The 25,389-nt window shown below is 35.3% G+C and overlaps 2 protein-coding genes across 3 annotated transcripts; both read right to left on the bottom strand.

Annotated features, from left to right (window-relative positions):
- Positions 1-805: 805 nt before the first annotated feature.
- LOC125652636 (Na(+)/citrate cotransporter-like) lies at positions 806-12,040 on the bottom strand. 2 transcript variants are annotated; one of them, XM_048881978.2, is made up of 14 exons: positions 11,839-12,040; positions 11,434-11,583; positions 11,009-11,124; positions 9,901-10,049; positions 9,669-9,777; positions 8,713-8,904; positions 8,125-8,244; positions 7,498-7,584; positions 6,659-6,763; positions 6,435-6,511; positions 5,603-5,727; positions 2,014-2,175; positions 1,411-1,548; positions 806-1,300 (listed from the first exon to the last, which is right to left on the bottom strand). In XM_048881978.2, the coding sequence occupies exons 1-14, from the start codon at positions 12,010-12,012 to the stop codon at positions 1,088-1,090; spliced, it is 1,917 nt and encodes a 638-aa protein (XP_048737935.1). In that variant the 5' UTR covers positions 12,013-12,040; the 3' UTR covers positions 806-1,087. The 2 variants fall into 2 exon arrangements, with proteins under 2 accessions (XP_048737935.1, XP_048737943.1); XM_048881986.2 differs by lacking the exon at positions 2,014-2,175.
- Positions 12,041-20,609: 8,569 nt separating this feature from the next.
- Positions 20,610-24,824, bottom strand: LOC125652660 (serine racemase-like). The gene is made up of 6 exons (XM_056150248.1): positions 24,559-24,824; positions 24,355-24,481; positions 24,130-24,180; positions 23,355-23,482; positions 22,057-22,107; positions 20,610-21,770 (listed from the first exon to the last, which is right to left on the bottom strand). The coding sequence occupies exons 1-6, from the start codon at positions 24,664-24,666 to the stop codon at positions 21,630-21,632; spliced, it is 606 nt and encodes a 201-aa protein (XP_056006223.1). The 5' UTR covers positions 24,667-24,824; the 3' UTR covers positions 20,610-21,629.
- Positions 24,825-25,389: the final 565 nt, after the last annotated feature.

Below are 25,389 nucleotides of genomic sequence, written 5' to 3'. Positions count from 1 at the left end.
TGATTATTTCTGTCATCTACCGATGTTGGTACATCCTTTACAGTTATTTTGAGGACCTCACTGATGAATTGATACCCACCGAAAATAGATTGAATCTTCACAATTCAAGATCTCTCGAAATACATTTTCACTGTTCTGGCACAACACTACACTGATTAAAGTCTGTCACAGGTTTGTTATATGTATCAGATACAAAGATTTTAACATGTACATGTATTAAAAAAATACGTAAAATATTGATACATTGGAATATGATTTCCCTTTGTAGAACTTTGAAAAAATGTTCAACATGCTGATCATTATATCAACATGGTAAAAAGAGTTGTCTGATGCTTTTGGTTCATATAAACATTAAAGGGGGGGGGGGGTATGGTAACTGCTTCTTTAGCCAGGCAGATGTAAACTTTATTCTTGTTCTTGATATATTGTCAAAGTTTTGGATAGCATAATTGCTCCGAGAAATATTGGGCGAGTAAATTACGAGAAACTGGATCGAATTACGAGAAACTGGATCGAATTACGAGAATATTCTCGAAGAAAATGTTGAACGTGTGCCTTAATTTCGGTCGATGCTTGGATTTATTTCTCCAGAGACAGGTTGGCTATACACGGCTTTCATTTTAAAAGAACGGTAAAAAAAAAAAACAAAAAAAACCAAAAAAACTTTGCCTTCTTTGCTATTATTCTTAATGATTTATTTAATCAAGTTTTAATTGATGCTTTTATATTTATTTTATGGACAAAAAGGATTGAATTCTTCTTTACTGAAGTCACAATCAAAACGGTATGCATGTCTAAGGACATATTCTTATTTTTCAAAACGTTTATTCATTTTCATTTGGTTAACAACACACAGAATACGACTTTCTAAGAAATATACCTGTGCAGTTAATGGCTAGATAATACACTAGTAGATACCTATTCATGTTTCTACTCTATAATGGAATAAGGATAAACTCTGACCCTAAAACATGTCACAAGTTTAATGAATTGCGTTGAAATGAGCACAATAGAATACAATATATATTTCATAACACTGATTATAGAAAGGTTTACCATATATGTATTGTAACCTAAACTGCACATTTCAGAGTAATGGCATAGAGAAGTTATATATCACCCCGTCTGTGTATGACGTTGTACTATTCGGTCCCAGTGAGGTTGTTTCGATAGACGATCTCAAGGCTTTTTCAGCCCAATTTGGAAACTCGTCTAGTTTGAAAATAGTCATTCCATAAGTATTTATGGCAACAGTCAACACGATGACACAAAGCAAGTTCAGTATAAATCCGATCTTTATCTGAAAAAAAAAAAAGAGAATAATTTCTCAGAATGATTGTAAAAATGTCAATTGTATTTAGAGAATGGAAGAGATATGGAACATAAATTAGTTTTTTGTTTCAGTCATACCATATCCATAACTTTCAGATAACCATAGGAGAAGGCGATGGTATTTGGTGGAGTGGCAACTGGCAACATGAAAGCAAATGACGTTGCTATGGCAGCTGGCAGCATTATGTAAATGGGGTTTTTATGCATCCCTAAAGCCTACAAATTATAGCAATTTCTTTTTACGTAATTAAATATGTAAAGATCCATCTTCTCAATGACGGTCAGAATTCTAGAAAACATTTACATGTACCATCAAACTAACATCCCAACTTTAAACACCCTTTTCGTAGACAAAGAGATCACTGGATCAAGACACGACCACTGTGTTTCCATATTGATGCAACGACAACGTAATGTATGGAAATAAAATAAACGTGACGATACGCTTAACGCTTTCCCAATACACAGTAGTTAATATTTTCGTAGGGAGCAGAAAGTGTACTGAATCCTGCAATATATTTTTTTCTTTTTTTTTTAAGTTTGAAATCCAGTATAGATTCCTTAACTCAAATTCATTCACCCATTGAATAGATATTAAAAGCATTGTAAAATGAAACGTAATTTTGATGTTGATTGTATTTCACCAACATAAACAAAATATAAGTACATAGAATTTCATACTAGCTCTGCAAGGATAGGCACAATCAAAGTTGAGATTGCGGTGTTACTAGTGACTTCTGTAGAAAATGATGCTATGAGGCAGATGACAAATATCATTGACCAGGAATCGATGTCTTGAAAAGCAGACATTTGATGGGCTAACCAAACAGATAACCCAGATTCCTGTAAAAAAAAATTTAACTAGCATTTCATCTGATCCAATTCATGGATGAAAATAAAATATGGCGACTTTAGCTCTTAAAAATGACAAAGGGTATCGTTAAAATATGTTTTGACATCAGAAGGGAAATTCACGACATTGCAAATCGATGTACACAGTGTAAAATTATGAAAATCTAAATGTTTTATACATACTGAATACTTATCAATCGCTCCATATTTACTTCATATATTTTATAAGCAAAATAAATCATCTAAAGCGTGTACAACGTGTTCCCCTACACGTAAGAAATTTATAACGTGTACAACGTGTCGTCGACACGGAGGGAATCTATAGCATGAAAAACGTGTCCTTTACATGGAATGAATTCATAGCGTGTACAACGTTTCCTCCTACATGGAAGGAATTCATAGTGTGTACAATGTGTCCTCCTACATGGAAGGAATTTATAACGTGTAAAACGTGTCCTCTTACACGGAAGGAATCTACAGCGTGTACAATGTGTCCTACACTGAAGGAATCTACAGCGTGTACAACGTGTCCTACACGGAAGGAATCTATAGCGTGTACAACGTGTCCTACCCGGAAGGAATCTATAGCGTGTACAACGTGTCCTACACGGAAGGAATTTACAGCGTGTACAACGTGTCCCTTACACGGAAGGAATCTACAGCGTGTACAACGTGTCCTACACGGAAGGAATCTATAGCGTGTACAACGTGTCCTACACGGAAGGAATCTACAGCGTGTACAACGTGTCCTACACGGAAGGAATCTATAGCGTGTACAACGTGTCCTCTTACACGGAAGGAATCTACAGCGTGTACAATGTGTCCTACACTGAAGGAATCTATAGCGTGTACAACGTGTCCTACACGGAAGGAATCTATAGCGTGTACAACGTGTCCTACACGGAAGGCATCTATAGCGTGTACAACGTGTCCTACACGGAAGGAATCTATAGCGTGTACAACGTGTCCTACACGGAAGGAATCTACAGCGTGTACAACGTGTCCTACACGGAAGGAATCTACAGCGTATACAACATGCCATCTTACACGGAAGGAATATACATCGTGTACAACGTGTCCTACACGGAAGGAATCTATAGCGTGTACAACGTGTCCTATTACACGGAAGGAATCTACAGCGTGTACAACGTGTCCTACACGGAAGGAATCTATAGCATGTACAACGTGTCCTACCCGGAAGGAATCTATAGCGTGTACAACGTGTCCTACACGGAAGGAATATACAGCGTGTACAACGTGTCCTACACGGAAGGAATCTATAGCGTGTACGACGTGTCCTACACGGAAGGAATCTATAGCGTGTACAACGTGTCCTACACGGAAGGAATATACAGCGTGTACAACGTGTCCTACACGGAAGGAATTTACAGCGTGTACAACGTGTCCCTTACACGGAAGGAATCTACAGCGTGTACAACGTGTCCTACACGGAAGGAATCTATAGCGTGTACAATGTGTCCTACACGGAAGGAATCTATAGCGTGCACAACGTGTCCTACACGGAAAGAATCTACAGCGTGCACAACGTGTCCTACACGGAAAGAATCTACAGCGTGTACAACGTGTCCTACACGGAAAGAATCTACAGCGTGCACAACGTGTCCTACACGGAAGGAATCTACAGCGTGCACAACATGTCCTACACGGAAAGAATCTACAGCGTGCACAACGTATCCTACACGGAAGGAATATACAGTGTGCACAACGTGTCCTACACGGAAAGAATCTACAGCGTGCACAACGTATCCTACACGGAAGGAATATACAGTGTGCACAACGTGTCCTACACGGAAAGAATCTACAGCGTGCACAACGTGTCCTACACGGAAAGAATCTACAGCGTGTACAACGTGTCCTACACGGAAAGAATCTACAGCGTGTACAACGTGTCCTACACGGAAGGAATCTACAGCGTGTACGTGTCCTACACGGGAGTAATTTATAGCGTGTATAACGTGTCCTCTACACGGAAGGAATTTATAGCGTGCACAACGGAAGGAATATATGTCCATCCTGTGTGTATTATGAGAGTGTATAAACGATGGAAGCTTGGGATGAATATCATAAACCGGCAAAGCTGATTATGCAAGTGTATCCCCAATGATACAATCAATGTTTTTCCTTCCATTTAATTTTGGTAATATACAGAATTAAATGTTATGGTGAAATGACGGTGCCTTATCATACAGTTAAAGTTTATCGTTGAGGGAGTCACAAGCACCGAGGCAAAGCCGAGGAAAATAGACTTGCTCTAAGGGACGTGGAATCTTGCTGGCTCCCTCAATGAGTAACCGTCTTATTACCAGGACAAAACTTGAAATTGATAAAATGTAAACTTAAATCCAGGACCCATTCGATCGTCATGATTATTGTCGTTTGCTACCGTATCCTGGCTCCAAGTATACGAAAAACACTTGATTCGTGGTTCAATTCCATTTTATAATGAATATTCACAACTTTTTTTTCTTATGAAAATTTCTTATATGTTTCGAATGGAATCATGAATATTCATTATCACGAGTTAGTTGGTCCCCATATAAGATCCAGTTTACGGTAGCAAACGACAACAATCATGGTCCCGCGGATCAAGGTTTTAAACATTGTATCAATTAAGTTTTATTCTGGTTTTAATGTTTGTATCGGTGTGACAAATGGTTAAAGTATATCGTTGAGAAAGTCAGCAAGATTCCAGTTCCTCTTGAGCGGCTTCGCCTTGGGAAATAGGCTTGCTCTCGGGGAACTCACCGACTCCCTCAATAATATACTTAACTGTATGATATTGACTTACTTTAATATAGTGAAAAATCAGAAGAGGTATAGTAACAAGAAATAAAATACAATATTTACATTCACTGAATATTTCCTCTTATATTTCTTTTGAAACATTGCTTTCATCTACGACAATGAATACATGTTTGTTGCAAACTAGTTCGATTCGGTTTTTAGTACCACCTGTCTGCGTAATCATCACCAAATTTGGAGCAACGTCAAGGTCAGAGGATGCATTGGCTAACGAATGGGTCAATGATATGATATTCTAGTACATATGATTTTTTTCTGCAATGCTTGCTACCTTCACTACCCGATAAAACAACAAAGAATGCATTGTTTAAATGAAACAGTCTAGGTTTAATACAAACAAAGCATTCACGAAATTCCTTATCCTATATAGTATAATTTATATTTATCATGCATTGCCTTCCTAACTCTTTAACTTGCGCTGTTTTCTTTACTTTTACAGAGCATTATTTATCTGACCGCGCATTGCTTTCTTCAAACTTACTGTACATTGTTTTCCTTACCGTTTATAGCTTTATTAAACTTGAAATACATCGTTTCCTTATCCTTGAAGATCTCGCCGCGCACGGTTTTCCTTTCCATCCATTGTTTCACTTACCGAACATGCTCTTGCCAGAGCGAATCCGCCACCCAGCAACAGGGCGACGTTCCAGGGCATGCGTATTGTAACAGTTTTCCAATCCAATAATGGTGGGATTTCCTTGACGTAGTCGACAGGGTCATCTGAAAATAATCTTTTTCTCTTTTTTTTTTTTTTTTTTTTTTTTTTTTTGCAGTGTTACATACATCATAAATTGGTATTTAGAAAATACATTAGTTAACACAAGAGGATCCAGAAATGATTTTCGCGTTTCAATGTACTTGTCATGAAATCATATATTGATACGAAGAGAAGGTTATCTTTGCTGATGTGTAAAATATTTCACAGTTCTACTTCAATGGTTGATAAAACTTGTCAGAACTTTTATGTTCATCTCTAAACTCGTGAAATTATATTGATAAGAAATGAAAGTTCTCTTTGTCGATATGTAAAATATTCCACTGTTTTACTTCAATGGTTAAAAGTCTGAAAACTCAAAAAGTAACAGGCCATCTTTATCAAAAATTTGTTGTCGGACAAGACAACGCATTTTGTTTCAACTAATCAGAAAGTTGGTAAGTGTTCCATAAAACCCACGAGAACATTTGTGGCAATTAAAGTTTGGTAACAGTCGCTGAAATACCATGCAGATCTTCTGAAGCAGAAGTTGGTGCTTTTGTAATAATCAAGATATGAATACCGGGCCTCCAGAAAGTAAGTTAAATATTTTTGTCAAGGTTGATGACTTGTCACGCACCTGTCATACTTGCAAATTGAGTAACGTTCACAGAAATGTTTGTTCAGGTGAGCTAAACAGTAAATTATTACAATCAAGCATGAGCAAAAGTACCTTTGACCCTACGTCTGCTTGGACATATGAACAAGCTGACCATAATTATTATGGCTGGAACCGAATCAGCGAGGTATCTACAATTTTCAAAACATTCAATAGAATCTGTAAATTTTTGCAGCTCTCAAAATATTGTCTCTAATTTTAAAAGAGAAAGTAATAAAAGATTATTATAAAAGTTTAATTTTTATTACATGTGATAAAAAAACCTAAGATTAGATTACCCATCTTCAAAAAGGGAACCCCATCCTGGAACAAATTCTGGGTTTCGAGAAAACCATAGAATAAGCAATACAACGAAGTGAATAAGCACCGCTTTCTCTGCAAATCTAAAAAGAGAAATATAAATCACCGAGAATATTTCCTATCGTGCATTATTTTACCCATAGATCGTATGAACAGTATTTCCCCTTCCCTAACCATCCATAGCATGTTTGATTTGCTGTTTTTATAAATTATTTATGTTAGACGTATTTCTGTTTATGTCCATCAAGATATCTCCCTCATGCATAGCTCTGATCCTTGGACGAATTTGGCTCCAGTTGTTTGGCACTCTGGTTTTCCTTTTAGCTCTTACAAGTTTTTTGTCATTTCGAATTTCCAAACTTTCGGCTTGAGCATCACTGAAGACACATTATTTGTCGAAATGCGCATCTGGTGCATCAAAATTGGTACCGTATAAGTTTTACATATAGGGCTCATGGCGGGTGTGATCGGTCAACAGGGGATGCTTACTCCTCCTAGACACCTGACCCCACCTCTGGTATATTCAGGGGTCCGCGTTTGACCAACTCTCTATTTTGTATTGCTTATAGGAGTTATGAGATTGATCACTATTCGTTATCTTCACCTTTTATAAAGTTGACAAGTGTTCAGAACTATATAACATATTTAATCTTAGTCGTTTGTTCATTTGCAAAACATAATTAAGTACTTCAACTGTGCTTGGACTGTTAGTTCCTTTATGTCTATGAATTACGTTACATGATCACATCTATTTCAAGTCTGTTTCACAATATAAAAAAAAACAATTATGCAATGTTAATAATTAAAGTTTTGTTACGTTATATTTCCAAGCTTGTTGTATTCTTTTCGAACAATATCCTGGACATCATTGGAATCATCTTTCTTTGCTGTGCGAAACACGGATCTGAAAAACGTGTAAATTTTAGATTAATATTTATTTTCATTTTAAACATATTCAATTATGTACTTGACACAAAATGGAACAATGCACATACTAGACTGTCCTTAGAGTTACATTAGTACTAATAATCTGTCTTTTCTCATTCCAAACTAACATGGTTAATGTCTATATAATGGCGAAATGGAATAATTTATGCAACGTAAACTATTTCATTTTTGAAAATACATGCGGATACGAACTTCGACGCTTCACTGTGGCATACGTCATGAAGCGCGTGCACTTCGTAAAAAGTATGTTAGTGTGACGTGTTGCAGTTCATACCCTCATGCATTTTCAAAAATGATATTAAAATCTTATATTTACATTCTGTTTAAATCAAAAACATTAAAAGTGAAAAATGTTTCAGAATAGCTGTAGTCTAAATTCATTGAATTTCGAAGAGAGACTTCCTAATAATGACAGAAGAATATGCATGTCCTTGGCGTCAATACTCGTGAAATTATTTTACCTCATTATTTTACAAGGTTATGATGGAGGTCTTACTTTACTCCAAAATAAGCTATCTGGAGAACCAGCCAAGCTATCAAACAGTTGATAACAGCTATGGGAAACCCGAATATAAACCAGGAAGTAAAAGTAATGCCGGATTCTCCACCTGACAACCTAACGAAGGAAATTAAACACATGGGGAAAAAAAGAAAGTAAGCATCATGATAATTTAACAGTACTTATATTACAGAAAAATTACATTGAAAATACTTATATTACAGAAATAATAGAGTAACAGTACTTATATTACAAAATTAATAGAGTAACAGTACTCATATTACAGAAGTAATAGAGTAACAGTACTTATATTACAAAAACAATAGAGTACATGTATTAGTACTCATACTACAGAAGTAATAGAGTAACAGTACTTATATTACAAAATTAATAGAGTAACAGTACTCATATTACAGAAGTAATAGAGTAACAGTACTTATATTACAAAAACAATAGAGTACATGTATTAGTACTCATACTACAGAAGTAATAGAGTAACAGTACTTATATTACAAAAACAATAGAGTAACGTTACTTACAGAATGCGTTTTACAGATTGCGTGTTTTACCAAAAACAATACTTACATATCAGCCTGTCCTTTGATAACCAGATTTGGCCCCGTTCCCGTAAGGGTCCCTATTCCTCCGCAGTTTGCAGCGTAACATATAGCCAGACAAAATGCTTTACATAATTTTTTAGACGAAGGGTCCAAGGTGTCGAAATTGAATTGTCCATCATCCTCTTTCTTTTCTATTGCCACAACTACTAGTTTATTCCTGCAAATATTCCAGTAACAAGCGTGTTCTCATCAAGCTTTCAGTTCGTCTTGGTTTGTGTTATGTGAACTTACAATGCACATAACAATTAATTAATTTGTTTATGAGCAGACACCCAACTTCAAATAAATGTTGCTGTTGAAAAAATGAAATGTCAAAGGAGGATATCATTTGTACTTACCGAAAATAGTGTGAGCATTATGAATTTAAAGGAACCTTATGATATCTAACTATGATAAGATATAGAGAATACACCAAATATAACACAGGACTTTAGAATTGGAACGTAAAATTTTTTAATGTATCAAGACTCTTAAGAATCTTGAAATGCAAGTCTGTAAAAATGAATTTTTAGATGTTTCTTAAAATTTTCTAACAATATACATGTATAATATTTTATATTCTTTAATACTATTTGTTTCACAGGTGTGTAGCCACCCACTAAAACTGTCATCAAGTGGACAAGTCAGACAGAGTTTTCAGAACGCAAAGAGCGTGGGGGGGGGGGGGGGCGTTAAACTTCTATAAGGTCTTGTAAATACACTGGGACTGTCTATGTCATGAACACTATTGTTGTTGTTTTCATTGTTCCATGAACGCAATCGCGATCGAAAAGTTAATATTTCATAATGAAGGAATGCAGTATATATACAATTGAATATCAATGATATCTTGTTTCATTCTCAAGTTGGTAAACGTCACCATAGCGGCGTTTTGTCGCACTAAATAGTCCTGAGTAGACTGGTTGACATGTGTGAGCTTACTCGGATTTTTCAGCTTCCTGCAGCTGGTTGTTCTCCGTTCCATGTTCGTGCTCTCTAATTTCTCCTGCTTTTTCAATGTTAAGTGGCGTTGTCGCCGATATCTCCAGATCTGCAAAAGATATATGTAAAGCAGTGGAAAGAAAAGTTGTGGACTGGAATTCTGAGTGTTGAATTCATTTTTTAACAAATCTGTCTACTCTCTAGGATGTTTCCTATTCCAAAATCGCCTAACCTTCGTCTTTCAATGAAATATTTCTTTTTTTGGTTTGCACAAGTTGCACAAGAAGAGCTTGGGCGATAGGAATCATCATAGACGTAGTTGCTGTGTTGCTCATCCACATTGACAGAAAACAGGTTATTAACATGAATCCCAACATCAACCTGCAGATATCAAATCAAATACAACATTAATTGGGTGGATTGTTAATTTTAAACAATAGCTTCATTGACTTTCAATGGATTTCAACTACTAACCACACAGTACTTACACCTGGTATATATATCATTGGAATTATGCATTCTTATGCTCTTGACGATATCGAGACAACTTCAATCAAATGTGAACAGTATAACATATTCAGAACAATACAACAAATTTGTAATTTATCAATTACAGATTACAATCAAATGTGAACAGTACAACAAATTTTATAATTTATTAATTACAGATTTATCTGGGACATTTTTCTCCGCGTCAGACAACTTACACGATATCCATTAACGAGATGAATTGTCCTGCATTTCACAATCAATACCAGACATTTGCATCTCACCCACAGAAGAAAATACATGCCATGTTTAGTTTCTATCGCTCTTTCTTTCAATATTATTTTCAAATTGATGATATGTACTTGAAATTCTACATATATGATAAGCACTAGCATTTCATATCTTTGAAACACGGACTTGGTACCTGTTGGCCTTGAAATAGTGTGCTTTCAAACTTTGTAAATTTTTAAATGCATGGTTTTAATGCTGTATAATTATTTTGTTTATCTTCTCTGGTGTATCTCAGTTTATGTACATGTGTTTGGTTTTTTTTAAGAATTACAATTTTATTTCAAACTGGTAAATAATATTTGTTATTGCTTCTTTAGACAGGGTCCATAGCTTATTTGCAAAACAAATATAGATATTCTATCTTGTTGATTCCTTAGTCGTGCTATCTCTTTAAGGAGGGAACAACATTTTCTCAAACTTAACCGTTGTCGTTCCAAGTTTATATTTTCATTAAATGCGGTAGAAATTCATTTATATACTTGTAATTATATGCATTACAAAACTTTAAAAGGCTACATTTGCTTCTTGTGTTAAGTGAAAAGTCCCCGTTTGAGGATTACCATTTCGGTTGCGATCCCATTGAAAGAAGCAGTCTAAGAGCGATCCGCTTGTGTAAATTCCATTTTTCAATTGCTATGGCGACACTTAATCCACCAATCATCACAAACGTTATATTCTGCAAAGTATAAGATAGTCGTCTATGACAATATGGATCCAAACATATAACATATGGTACTGGTAAAGTATTTTAAAAATATGTGGTATAATAACCGTAGCTGTAATTAAGGAAGAAATTGACAGAACTTGCAGTCCATTTTACGTACATAGTTAATAATACCAGAGAGAGAGAGAGAGAGAGAGAGAGAGAGAGAGAGAGAGAGACTGTTATAATTGTCTGTTTGTACCTAGGTCATTTTTTATGACAAAGTTACCCCATCCATATATAGCAAACAAAAGGAAACGCCTGAAATAACTTGATACTCACGTTATAGTATAGATTGGTCATAGTCTTCACTTTACTGACCCCCAGCAATGGAAAGACAAAGACAGGGAGTAGTGCGGTCACCGGAAGGGGAAGTGCCTCCGAGATCCAAAAGATCGCCATCAACAGGAGACCATAGGCACAGCTTCCGGTCTAAACATATATTTATGGATTGAACAGATCTATCCACGTGTGGATGTTCAATAGCAGATAAATCTACGAACGAGTTTCATTTCAATGATGTACCGGTTCAGATATTGAATTTATACGAAAAACAAAATAAAAATTAATTAACAAACTACATAGCTATCTAGTATTATGAAGAACATTAAAAGTGCATTATAAGACATAAAATTAATATGGGTAATTTTCCTTTAACATCGGATGTGTACACTAAAGAAAACATACCTTTGACTGCAGCACGATTGGAATGGGAAGCAAAAGAATAGGAAATGATATCAAAATAATTTTCTTAATATTTCGCCTAATGTATGGCCTTAAAATCGCCATGGCCAAATCTTTAATTTCCCCTTTACCAACTCGTCGTTTCTTTCTCGAAGTACCCTTGCTATCATTATTCATCGACACATACTATATGTACTTCACACCATTACTGACGTATTACCTACGTGATATTGCATATGCAATATATATATTATCAATTTCGTCCTCGACTTTGATTGTGCGAGGCTCTCTTCTATGCGTTAAGGACACTTGTTACAAACAAAAAATTGAATGCATGGGGTGTTATATAATTTTTGTTTCATTTAAGTTGCAATTACAGACCCTGAAGCGTACGTGCTACTACACCTCCAAACCGTTCACCGTTCCGTGCAAAATTTCCAGCGTTCCATACAGACTGTTCAGCGTTCTGTGAAGAACGTTCAGCGTTCCGTGCAAACCGTTCAGCGTTCCGTGCAGATCGTTCAGCGTTCTGTGAAGACCGTTCAGCGTTCCGTGTAAACCGTTTCGTGCGTCCTTGGAAACTTACAGACCATGCAACGTGCGAGTCATTTCCATATTCATGTAGGATCTAGGACAGGTGGACGTTGTTGGGAATTCGAGCAATTATTTTAAAAAAAGATTCTAAGATGGTCTTTCAAAAGGGAAAATCTGCAAATAATCGAAACAAAATATTGAATTTAAAACCACCAGACAGAGCAAAATCTGATACATTCATAGCCCTCTAAACGATTTGAACGTCCTTGGTAGTCTCCAGAAACATGATATATCTATGCTCTCGGTAATAAAGAAAAGATATTTTCATCAAGTATAGTTTATCGGAAATGTCTGGGTAATACAAATCCGACCTGTGTATAACTCGTATGTTATATGCAAATTCAAAGGTTTTTTACGGCAATAGAGGTCAACTAATCCTGGTATCTAAAATTAACAACAGTTTGCATTTCTTACAGAAGATATGAAAATCGGCAATTGAAACGTGACGAAAGAGGTGTTTATACTGCTTTTTTTTGGGGGGGGGGGGGGGGTATTTTTTCGGCGTCCGAAATGTTTCGATTCCCTGCCTATCTCATCATTCTTTCGAATTATGTAATCGTTTCACGGTTTTTGTAAGCAATAGAGATTGGTATACACATTTCAGAGAAATCATCACCGAAAAAAAGAAATTATCAAAAGGGGGGTGTTGTATCCATACTTCATATGCCTGTGGTCCAAGAGCCAGAACTCATGGGTTTATATTCAAAATTTTGGTCCATTCCTCTCTGTTTTCCTATACATGTAGCTTTTATCAAACTTTCACATATCTCAGCTTCTATCTATACAGTATCAGAATAATAAAAGAAGTCCTTCAAATGAAAAAGAAGTTTAATCACTATGACAATTTTGGTCTCACCCTGGCACCAATTTTTAAAACCCTACTCTAGAATTATTTTTGGCAAAGGGTTTTCTGCCCATTCAGTTTCAATTTCATATCATTAGCAGACGTTACTCTTGCATCACCGGATACTTTCGATGTATCCCTGTGAACTCGAAATAAAAAACACCACAGTCGACCACTTCTGTTTTCATATTTAGATGTTTTATTGAACGTAGACATTAACGGCAAACTTACTACTCAACTGTATGACAAACGGGATGATTTCAGCTTCTCCATCGTCAACTTCCCATATTTATGAAGCAATATTCCATTATCATCTGCATATGGTGTTCAGATATCTCTCAACAGATTCGATACGCAAGAGCTTGTTCTGCGTATGGTCAGTTTTTAAATCGAGGCAAGGTACTGACAAACAAGTTGATGGTACAGGGGTTTCAACAGTCTCGATTAAAGTCAGCATTTCGCAAACATTATAACAATCTAGTTTGTCAATACAATCTATCATTGGGTAAAATGCTGGCTGACGTGTTTCATATCGATTGTAAGACCGTTCTTGGCACACTGATTTTGACTGCGGATAGCTCCGTTTACCTGGTCAGGATATAGGGTTCACGGTGGGTGTAACCGGTCGACAGGGGATGTTTACTCCTCCTAGGCACCTGATCCCACCTCTGGTGTGTCCAAGGGTCCTTGTTTGCCCAACTATCTATTTTGTATTGTTTATAAATAGGAGTTATGAGATTGATTACTGTTTGTTATCTTCACATTTCATACATCACAAGATATTGAACATACATTACAATATTATAGAATAAACATCACAAGATATAGAATACACATCACAAAATTATCGAACATACATCACAAGATATTGAACATACATCACAAGATTATTGAATATACATCACAAGGTATTGAACATACATCACAAGATTATTGAATATACATCACAAGGTATTGAACATACATCACAAGATTATTGAATATACATCACAAGATGTTGAACATACATCACAAGATTATTGAATACACATGTACATCACAAGATATTGAATATACATCACAAGATTATCAAAGATACATCACAAGATATTGAATATACATCACAAGATTATCGAATATACATCACATGATATTGAACATACATCACAAGATATTGAATATACATCATAATATTATCGAATATAGTAACGTTTTACACGCCATAGATATCAGAGTCAATTGAAATTGTAGATAGAATATAGGATCGAAACACTAAAATTCTGTTGGTAATTACTGTGTTTAGTCAATGTTAGTTTTATTTATTCATATGTATATTTCATTTATTTCTCAATATATTTCCTCCATATGTTGATTGTTTCTCTTTGTTTTGTATTGTTTCTTCTTATCCAACGAGAAAGGTTCATGTCGACAGGGTACATATATGGCAATAAATCAGAACAGTTTCCTCGGATGGCAATTTTGTAACCGGGTTACACTAGAATACGAGGTTACTGTAGTGCAGATACGCCTACTTCTCCTCAAAGTCAGGGTTACAAGGGCAATTTTGTAACCAGGTTATATTGACCTATCTAACTGGGTTGTATGATGTCCTTTCATGAAACTCCCACCACCCTCTCCCGAGAATGTTTCTGTCTTGCCTGGTGAGATTTTATATGTTGTCATCCACATATTTGAAAATGTATAGATCTATTCAATATCGGGTCTTTGAGAAGAGGCCTGGAATATACAAATTGCACATGTATTTTAACGACACTCAGGTTGAGTGTGCAAAAATAGCGAAACAAACACGACGATTTCATATTCAATTCGAATGAATTTGATACAGTGATGAATGAATAATTATGTAAGTTGAAAATCAAAATTCCATGACGATATAATTTTTGCATAATTTTTTTTATTTCTGAAGTTAAAGAAATATTAATTTGTCTTTATTTCAAAGTGTTCGTTTACAAGTCATTAAGCTAATAAGAAAAAAATGAAACTTTTGATTTGGTCAATAATTTGTTCCTGTATATCCCACCTCTGGTGTGTCCAGGGGTCCGTGTTTGCCCAACTATCTATTTTGTATTGCTTGTAGGAGTTATGAGATTGATCACTGTTCGTTATCTTCACCTTGCATCTGTTGATAATTAAAATGGAGCCATTTACTGGGTTGAACATGAACAATCATTTTAAAATGGATCATTATCGCTTCTTTCTCAACATTTTTGATATCAAAAATATTACCATTATACTGAAATTATTTCGTGTTTAAACTTCCTCCAGGAAAAACCTAATAATACCGAAAAAATCAAAGCGTGCTGGCCACGCCTACCGTTTCCCTGCAGACCGCTCACAAAGAAGTCGGTGTCTCGTGCGAAGCCTTCTGTGCAAACCGTTCAGTGTTCCATGAAGACCGTTCATCGTTCCTTGCCATCCGTTTAGCGTTCTGTGAAGACCGTTCAGCGTTCCTTGCAATCCGTTTAGCGTTTCGTGCAAATCATGCAAGTAGCTTCAGGGTCTGGAGTACAACTATCAAATTCCTAAAACATCGGGAACTCGTGCATTTCCTATGACGTTAAGCAATTGTGATACACGTATATTGACTCTCCCTATAGAACTCTATTCAAAGTTTTCTCACTGTATTGGACATACAATTGTAAATGAGAAATTGTGGACAAAACTTAAATTCCATGCGGTGAAATTTATTCAACTCATGTATCTAAGCATGAACTTAGTATCCATCTTATCGCAATTCACCTTTGAATTAGTGAATTAGAACGCTTTGGCCGATATAGCATTGCGTTGTGTGACGACACAATTGAATCTGTTTGTAATACAAATGCGAAATGCAACAGAAACTTTCATTGGTCCATATGTATAAGTCCGCAAAAATTCCCTTATATGGGAGTAGTCGGCATTTGAAAACATGACTGCCAGATGGAAACAAACTTGAAAGGAAGAAAGAGAAAAAAGTTGTATTCTTGTGTTGTTGTCTCATAAATCTAATATCAAAAAATTCCTAACATATTTTCCTACTATACTTGTGTTCAAACATACCTTCAAATATTTATTAAAGCCCCATACGACCCAAAAACTCAAAGCTTTTGATTATTTCGTTCGTTGACGTAGCCAAGTTAGGTAGCCAGTCAATTCGAATCCCGGTTCATTTCCATACTCGCACAATAGCGTCTAGATGTGAACTAATACCCCACAAATATTTTTAGCTAAATATTTTAAATGATATATCATCCCAGTTCCATTAAATGATAATTATTCAAATAGCTAAACTCACGGCAATGCGGCTTTCATCAGTCTGGGCCGGTCTCCATCTCTGCCACACGAGTGTTAAGGACCATAATGAGCTTATGTAGCATTTTCGTTAATCAAGAGTTTATTTTACCTTTACAAAAACTATATTTTTTAATTTCTATTAATTATTCGTGTTGATAATAAATGAAGATCGAATACATAACTTACAACCAATTTTATGAAAAGATACCAACAGCAACAGAGTTCGAACTGACCGGCTACCTAACATGGCTACGTCAACAAACGAAATCATCTGAAGCTGCGAGTTTTCGGGTCGTGTGTGGATTTAATGAATATTTGAAGGTATGTTTGGACACAAGTATAGTAGGAAAATATGTTAAAACAATTATATTGAATTTATGAGACAGCAACACAAGAATACACCGATATCAGGCTTCAACCGTGCGCATCTTTTTGTGCCCCGTAAATCGAAGGTTTTTATAAAAGGTGGATCTGTAGCTCTCTGTCACAACATTTTTTCAGAGAGCTACAGTTCTCCATCTAGTAGTTTTCTAGTTCGTCCATCTTATCTGATCACCTAAATCCGCTCGAGAAATTGGGCGGACTGTAATCGGCCAATGAAAACTCTTGTTGTATTACATCAAACATGTCATTCAAACTGTTCAATCGTCTCATTCAATTGTGTCGTCACTCAACACAATACTATATCGGGTAAAGCGTTCTAATTCAAAAGTGAATTGCGATAATCATTTTGTGGCAAGTGACCTTATCCATAGACAATGTTGTGATCAGGCCGAGGCGAATATGTGGGGGAGCGAGGGCGACGAAGCGAGGTTCGGATGGCGAAGTCCTCGTTTGCTTTTCGCTTAGGACTTCTTTCTTTTGTTCTAAACGCGAAAGAGTGAGTGGTCTGCTCAGAACATCATGCCGAACATTTCTCATATCACTGTCAGAATACTCAAAAATAAAAATCAAGTTGATATTAGCTGAAAATAATACAATTTACAATGAAAGCAGTTGGAAAATACTTATGTTGAACAATATTGTTTCTATGAAATGAATGGTAAATTTAAGAAAGAAAATAATTACTGGTTCAAAGTTCCGTATTGCGAAAAGTTTATGAGAATTGTAATAAACAATACAATAAGTAATACTTTGTAAAGAGTTAACCTTAAACATGTATTATTATGATATAATTGTTCTGATATATAATATATATAAGCTTCCGACGAAATTTTGTTAATAAAGACATCCTTTAGTTTCATATTCCGCCACATACCAAATCTTGATTGGCTTAGAAAGAGCTTTTAAGCTAAGATTGTCTCATTTAAGGCAGCGGAAAATAGGGTGAGGAGCCTCAGCATCGTCTTCCATTCTTGGCGATTTCTTACACATTATATGAAAGATTAAAATGGTAATATCAAGATATAATTAAAATATTATGCAAGAAGCCAGTTTGATCCATGAAAAGAAACCACACACATACACACACCAAACTATTTATTAAAACAATTCTCTAGTTCTGTTGATGTTCAAATCGCATTATTATGATTTCTGTTAACACATTTAAGCTTTTAACTAAGAATGTCTTTATCTAAAGGGCTTTAAACTGGACCCATATTCATTTTGAAAAGCATTTTAATTAATTTCATTTTTTTTTATTAAGTACGCAATATATTGAAAATGGAGCATAGCATAACCCCTATAACAAATAGTCTTCAAATTATTGCTAGCGTTTGCACATACGCATCGTGGACAACCGACTGCTCTTCACTTGTTGTATGTCTGTTTGGTTGACAACAAGAAAAACTTTACTAAATAAAAATTTGTTTTTGTTAAAAACAAATGTCTCCCAAGTTCCCCATATTGAGAGTGCTCCAAATTACACCCCCTCCCTTTTTAAATGTACCGCATGGTATGGAGGAGAAAGCATGAGCAGGAACATACAAGATTTCATGTAAATAACACTAAAGTACATACGAATGAGGGAAAGTCACTCAATGCATCAAGATAATTAGGATTAAAATTCACTTTATATATATTACGATAAAAATTGATGCACATACAAACGCAGACATATATTTATTGATCAGTTCATATCATCTCTCTTCATCTCATCTCACTTTTTAAAAAGTTTTCTTTTTATCAAACTCAATCACGAGACTGAGCTTCTGCAGAGAGAGAGAGAGAGAGAGAGAGAGAGAGAGATTACATGTACTAGAAGTCTGTCTAGTATATGGAGTTCCTAAAATTTGAAATTTAGTAATAAATTCAAGGTCACCATCTTCTGAAAGACCGAGTAGAATTACTGTTATTTGAATTACTAAAATGAATATAATATATCTTTAGCCAGGCATAAATCTAACAACATAAACAGAAAAAACACACAACACATGTACATGTTTATGCTAAAACTCGTGAAATTTATCCCCCGGTTCCCCATCACAACATGCAAGTTTGATTGTCTACTGCAAATGTCCATCGATCTTGAGGGAAATCCGTGCCCGCTGACTTAAATGAGCTGACTATAGCAAAAATGCATGACTACATGATCACATAACCTGATAAACACTGAATGAAAACACACACTTCCCCTATTGCGAGATATTCCTATCAAAGTTGCTGCGTAAGAGGGAAGCAGTCTGAAATCCAATACACATCGTGAGTGTTTTTGTTTTGATTAATATATTTGCAGAAGTATCAGACATTTTAGCACTTTTTCTTCTTTTCACGTGAAACACGAAGAGATGTACTCCACGGGTGTTTTTCTCGGTTGTACAGGATATATTTACTCTCGCTAGAGAGAGATAATCGCATTTAAAAGCGAGAATATCTCGCTATAGGGGAAGTGTTCCCAACCTGTTAAACCCTGGGACATCCAGCCACTGAATCCCTAGTCTTACTTACATTAACCCTTCTCCCTAAACCTTGGGACATCCAGCCACCGAACCCCCAGTCTTACTTACATTAACCCTTCTCCCTAAACCTTGGGACATCCAGCCACCGAACCCCCAGTCTTACTTACATTAACCCTTCTCCCTAAACCTTGGGACATCCAGCCACTGAACCCCCAGTCTCACTTACATTAACCCTTCTCCCTAAACCTTGGGACATCCAGCCACCGAACCCCCAGTCTCACTTACATTAACCCTTCTCCCTAAACCTTGGGACATCCAGCCACTGAACCCCCAGTCTTACTTACATTAACCCTTCTCCCTAAACCCTGGGACATCCAGCCACCGAACCCCCAGTCTTACTTACATTAACCCTTCTCCCTAAACCCTGGCACATCCAGCCACTGAATCCCCAGTCTTACTTACATTAACCCTTCTCCCTAAACCCTGGCACATCCAGCCACTGAATCCCCAGTCTTACTTACATTAACCCTTTTCCCTAAACCCTGGGATATCCAGCCACTGAATCCCCAGTCTTACTTACATTAACCCTTCTCCCTAAACCCTGGCACATCCAGCCACTGAAGCCCCAGTCTTACTTACATTAACCCTTCTCCCTAAACCCTGGGACATCCAGCCACTGAATCCCCAGTCTTAATTACATTAACCCTTCTCCCTAAACCCTGGGACATCCAGCCACCGAACCCCCAGTCTTACTTACATTAACCCTTCTCCCTAAACCCTGGGACATCCAGTCACCGAACCCCCAGTCTTACTTACATTAATCCTTCTCCCTAAACCCTGGCACATCCAGCCACCGAACCCCCAGTCTTACTTGCATTAACCCTTTTCCCTTTTACATCACACTTTCCTTCCTATAAATTCCGCGGGATATGTGGGAATTAAAAACCCTGACAGACATTGATGATTCTTGATTTTAATGGCAGTATATATCAAGAATTTGAATGAGTTAAACAGGGTCATTTAAAGCCTTACTGGAAGTCTTTGTTAAATTCTTTATCTGTATAAGTGATGATAAGTCTTGATTAAAATATATATGACTGGGAATACTGCAGCTACCCCTGCCCCATAGTCTTATAGGAGTTATAAGATTGATCACTATTTGTTATCTCCATCTTTCATATGCATAGTAAATCTAAATTGATTTTCGTATCAACAATAACAGTAAAAGAATTGATAATGAATATATTCATAATGTAAAATCAATGCAACAAATGTACATAATATATTTCGGATAAAACTAATATGCATGAAGACTCCTACCATAAGTACCACTATAAATATCAGTATTATAAATATTATCCAATACTATTCCTATAATTATCAGTATTATAAATATCATCCAATACTATTCCTATAATTATCAGTATTATAAATATCATCCAATACTATTCCTAGTTAAATAATTATCAGTATTATAAATATCATCCAATACTATTCCAAGTTAAATAACTATCAGTATTATAAATATCATCCAATACTATTCCTAGTTAAATAATTATCAGTATTATAAATATCACCCAATACTATTCCAAGTTAAATAATTATCAGTATTATAAATATCATCCAATACTATTCCAAGTTAAGTAAGTATCAGTATTATAAATATCATCCAATACTATTCCAAGTTAAATAATTATCAGTATTATAAATATCATCCAATACTATTCCTAGTTAAATAATTATCAGTATTATAAATATCATCCAATACTATTCCAAGTTAAATAATTATCAGTATTATAAATATCATCCAATACTATTCCAAGTTAAATAATTATCAGTATTATAAATATCATCCAATACTATTCCTAGTTAAATAATTATCAGTATTATAAATATCATCCAATACTATTCCTAGTTAAATAATTATCAGTATTATAAATATCATCCAATACTATTCCAAGTTAAATAATTATCAGTATTATAAATAGCATCCAATACTATTCCAAGTTAAATAATTATCAGTATTATAAATAGCATCCAATACTATTCCTAGTTAAGTAATTATCAGTATTATAAATATCATCCAATACTTTTACTATCTAGATAAATATCAGCATTATAAATATCATCCAATACTTTTCCTAGTAAGATAAATGTCAGCATTATAAATATCATCCAATACTTTTCCTAGTTAGATAAATGTCAGTGTTATAGATATCATCCAATACTGTTCACAGTTACAATCTTCAGCACCAAGGTAGATGGTCAATGTCAACGTTCCCTCCACACAGTATAACCCCTATATTCCTCAGGCCGAGGTCCATGGTGGCCAGTCTCTCAGACATCACTGCAGCTACCCCTGCTCCAGAGGCTGGCTCAATCACCAACTGTCAATTAACACAGCATAAGTTAATATACATGTACTTACAATACTAATATTTGGTCAAAAATAAATTATCGTCGCTGGAATATGTGATATACATTTGTACATATATTTGTGGATGGGGGCTGATGAATTTTTGACATGTGCAGGTAGGTGGAGAAGTTTGACAGTTTTTAGAATTGCAAAATTTGAATGTGTAAATTACATCTTGCTTCAAATATACTTGCATGTACAACCTTAGTACTCACATTGCTTAAACCTAAAACAAATAAAAAAAACCTGTTGCTGACCTTCATTCTTTCAAAAACAAATCTCATAGCTTTCACAATGTCGTCATCTATCTACAAGATAGCAATATATATATATATATATATATATATATATATATATAAAGCACGGAAATAGCAATGAACTCTTAAATGAACATAACTGTCCTCAATCTCTACCCAGAGTTATCGTTCCCTCTACGCTCCACTAATACCTCTGTCAACGTCTAAAAATCATATCAAAACGTACTAAAACTAACTTAGCATATCAATCTGTAATGATCATATCTAAGCAAATCAAACACTTGTCTGAATTTTATAAACGCAGAAGCTGGTAAATATGAGACACCTGAGTGAATTAAAAGGTTTTATATAAATATTCATTCATCCAATAATACTAGAATAATCATGGAACTCGTTGTTTTTGTGAACTTACTGTAAGATTTTAAGCTTAACACTAAAACTTGTAAAATCATACTTTATAATGCAATAGGTAGAAATAAGTTTTGCCAAGAATCTTGACATTCAGACGTTGACAGGTGTTGTAGCGCAGCGTAATACGCCCTCTGGTGAGAGATTGAACTGTCCTAAGTGAAGAAATATTTAATATAGAGCACAGAAAATTTCACTTTATTTGGATACCCACTTCCGCCCCTACCCGGGGTTGAGGGTTGAACGCACGACCTGCAGAACCAAATCTCCTAGCAGCATGTAACCAGCTCACTAGAGCGCTCGACCATCTAGCAAGTCATAAAACTTGCTTTCGATGGCGATGGAATTCTCTCCACGCTGCCACACGCTACACGGTCATTTAGAATGGAAATATATATATATATATATATATATATATATATATATATATATACTATATAAACTTCCATGGTAATCATATCTTTATGATTATAAACCATATTTTGTGCAATTCAGAGTGTTGGAAATTCAATGAAATTATGAACCAGTCACAGGACTGGTTACACTTTAAAGTTCCCAGTCCTGTTCAACATCTGCCTTCCAGATTTTCAGGTGTGTGATATTTATTATTTTACACACATGAATTTACTAATAATATTTAGTTTTGACACTTGCATGAAATTTCAGCCCCATCAATTAGAGAAATAGACCATCTTCGCCGGGTGAAAGAATCAAATTAAATGTGCATGCGTTGCATAATCTCTTGCCAAAAGATAAAGCTAAAAGGAAGTGAACATTTCTTGAATTCTGGTATACACATATCAATAGCACACCGTAAAGTGGCTGAAATATTGCCAAAACTGCGTAAAACCACAAGCAAGCAATCGATCATCTATAGCATTTACACAAACCACAGAAAAGACATCCTTTTCCACGAGTTCTAGAATAATTGGCCATGTCAGATCCCCCAACTGTTGTAGTCTTATTCCATCTGCGATCGTGTTTAGAAATCTTGGAGGATTTGGCCAAAGTCTCTCACCTACATAAATTTTACAGATGATTGTAGTCTAACCCCACTCAGTTCATATTCACTGCAGTAAAACATTCCCATCTCAAATCAAAAGTATTTCCCCCAATATTTATGTTAAAAAATCCCAAATGACAAAGTCCTGTAAAATCTGGGGTCTTTTCTGTGTATGGGAATGGTTCACTACGATAAAAAAAAAACTAAATAATTGGATGTGTCATATATACCAACCAACACGACGAATTATCGTCAAGCAATATAAATGTGTAAAACAATAGATGTGATGTTGTCTTTATGATTATTCAACTGTCAACATTGAATTTTTTGTCAACATTATTTTTCCAATCAAGAAATGCCCCATTGAAAGAGTACAGAATCGTGTATGACACCAATAAAGTGGAATCCTTCATATATACTTTACTGTGGACCTTGGATTGTGTTAACTCTAATATAATGCTTCCATATTCTCTTATGTATAGAATTGAGTAACTATAATGACTAAAATTAGTAATTAAAACAAACTACTCTGTTCTGGTAATTACTGGAAAGAAAGTAAACAAAACGATAATTGATGTGTTTTAATCTATCAGTGATATTCTATAACATGTTCTCTTTTCTCTTGTTCGACCTTGTGAATTTGGAGGGGAAAGTTGTATTACCTGCTCTAAGACATTCCTCACACATCTTCCCTTCTGGTTCAACCATGAACACTGAAAACAAATCAAAATTCTTGACTGGTGCTCTCACCTTTGAAACCTGATTTACCGTAATAACCTCAACAAATTTGCTCATTTCTGATAACAGGTTATTTTTACTGCTTTCAGTATATCTATATCCAAAACATTAAGAGTGAGAATACTGATACAGCTAGCTTCCATGCTAACCTTTGATATCTGGGTTGATAGCTTTAGCTGCTATTGCAATCCCTGAGATCATTCCTCCACCACTCACTGGAACCAGGATGGCATCCAAATCTGGTACTTGTTTCAAAAATTCAACCGCTATTGTACCCTACAAAGACAAACAATCCATGCAGATTTACATGTCACGGGAAAGTAAACACTGTATGACTGTATAATTTTGAATACCTGTCCTGCTATGACATCATAGTCATCAGAGGAGGGAACGATGGTAAAATTCCGCTCTTTGGAAACTCTGTCACATGTTGCTTGCCTGCAATGGAAATAAACTAGCATTAACTGTTTCAATATACCAAGTAATTTTAAAAGTAAGTATATTGATATTGATATATATATATATATATATTGAGAGGGGGAAATAGATAAATTTTTACTATGAATTGTTACTTATTAACAAAATACAAAAAAGGAAACAAAGAAGAAAGGTATCTACAAGTTGAACGAAAAGAACAAAAATTAAAAGAGAAAAAGAATAATTGCGTAATTAGCAAGTACATACATCTTTGTATAAGACACTTAAAAGAAACATTTTCAGGATCTAAAACTAATATACTTTTGAACAGTTTCAAAAAAAATTCTTTTTAAAACTTATCCATTTTCCACCATATAAAAGTGATTTCAGTGATACAGTAACAGCAAGTTGCATTTCATTGATAGATGACACTAGATTAAATCTATACTTACTTTGCGTTTACCATAATCAAAACGTTTATTAGGTTGTACGCAATGTAATTTTTGTAATGCAGTTTTAAATGATGAAAGTGAAGGATAATTTCTCATGTGTACAGGTAGATCATTCCATAATGTAATGGTGGACGGTAGAGAGCTATTCATATACGATGTGGTCCTAACTTAAGGAAGAATAAATTTAAGATCAATCTAATTAAAATCAGATCTTCTCTAACCGTTACACTGGAGAAGGTTGGGGAAGGTCTGATTTTAACTGAATTTTAGATTATCATAATTTATGATAATGGTAAATGAAAGAACGCTCAAGCT

Source organism: Ostrea edulis, chromosome 1 (assembly GCF_947568905.1).
Source record: "Ostrea edulis chromosome 1, xbOstEdul1.1, whole genome shotgun sequence".
Lineage (NCBI taxonomy): Eukaryota > Metazoa > Mollusca > Bivalvia > Ostreida > Ostreidae > Ostrea > Ostrea edulis.
This window is presented reverse-complemented; position numbering and strand designations above follow the sequence as displayed.

Excerpts from the sequence above, each read along its gene's own strand:
- LOC125652636 (XM_048881978.2), bottom strand. The coding sequence starts at position 12,012 with ATGAATAATGATAGCAAGGGTACTTCGAGAAAGAAACGACGAGTTGGT. Across the intron at positions 8,245-8,712 it reads ATCAAAGGACAGGCTGATAT|GTTGTCAGGTGGAGAATCCG; the intron begins GTAAGTATTGTT and ends TTCCTTCGTTAG. Across the intron at positions 1,549-2,013 it reads TGCCTATCCTTGCAGAGCTA|GCTTTAGGGATGCATAAAAA; the intron begins GTATGAAATTCT and ends TATAATTTGTAG.
- LOC125652660 (XM_056150248.1), bottom strand. The coding sequence starts at position 24,666 with ATGCTAGTTTATTTCCATTGCAGGCAAGCAACATGTGACAGAGTTTCC. Across the intron at positions 23,483-24,129 it reads TGAGGAATGTCTTAGAGCAG|GTGAGAGACTTTGGCCAAAT; the intron begins GTAATACAACTT and ends AAATTTATGTAG. Across the intron at positions 22,108-23,354 it reads AAAAGGATGTCTTTTCTGTG|ATAGATGACGACATTGTGAA; the intron begins GTTTGTGTAAAT and ends GCTATCTTGTAG.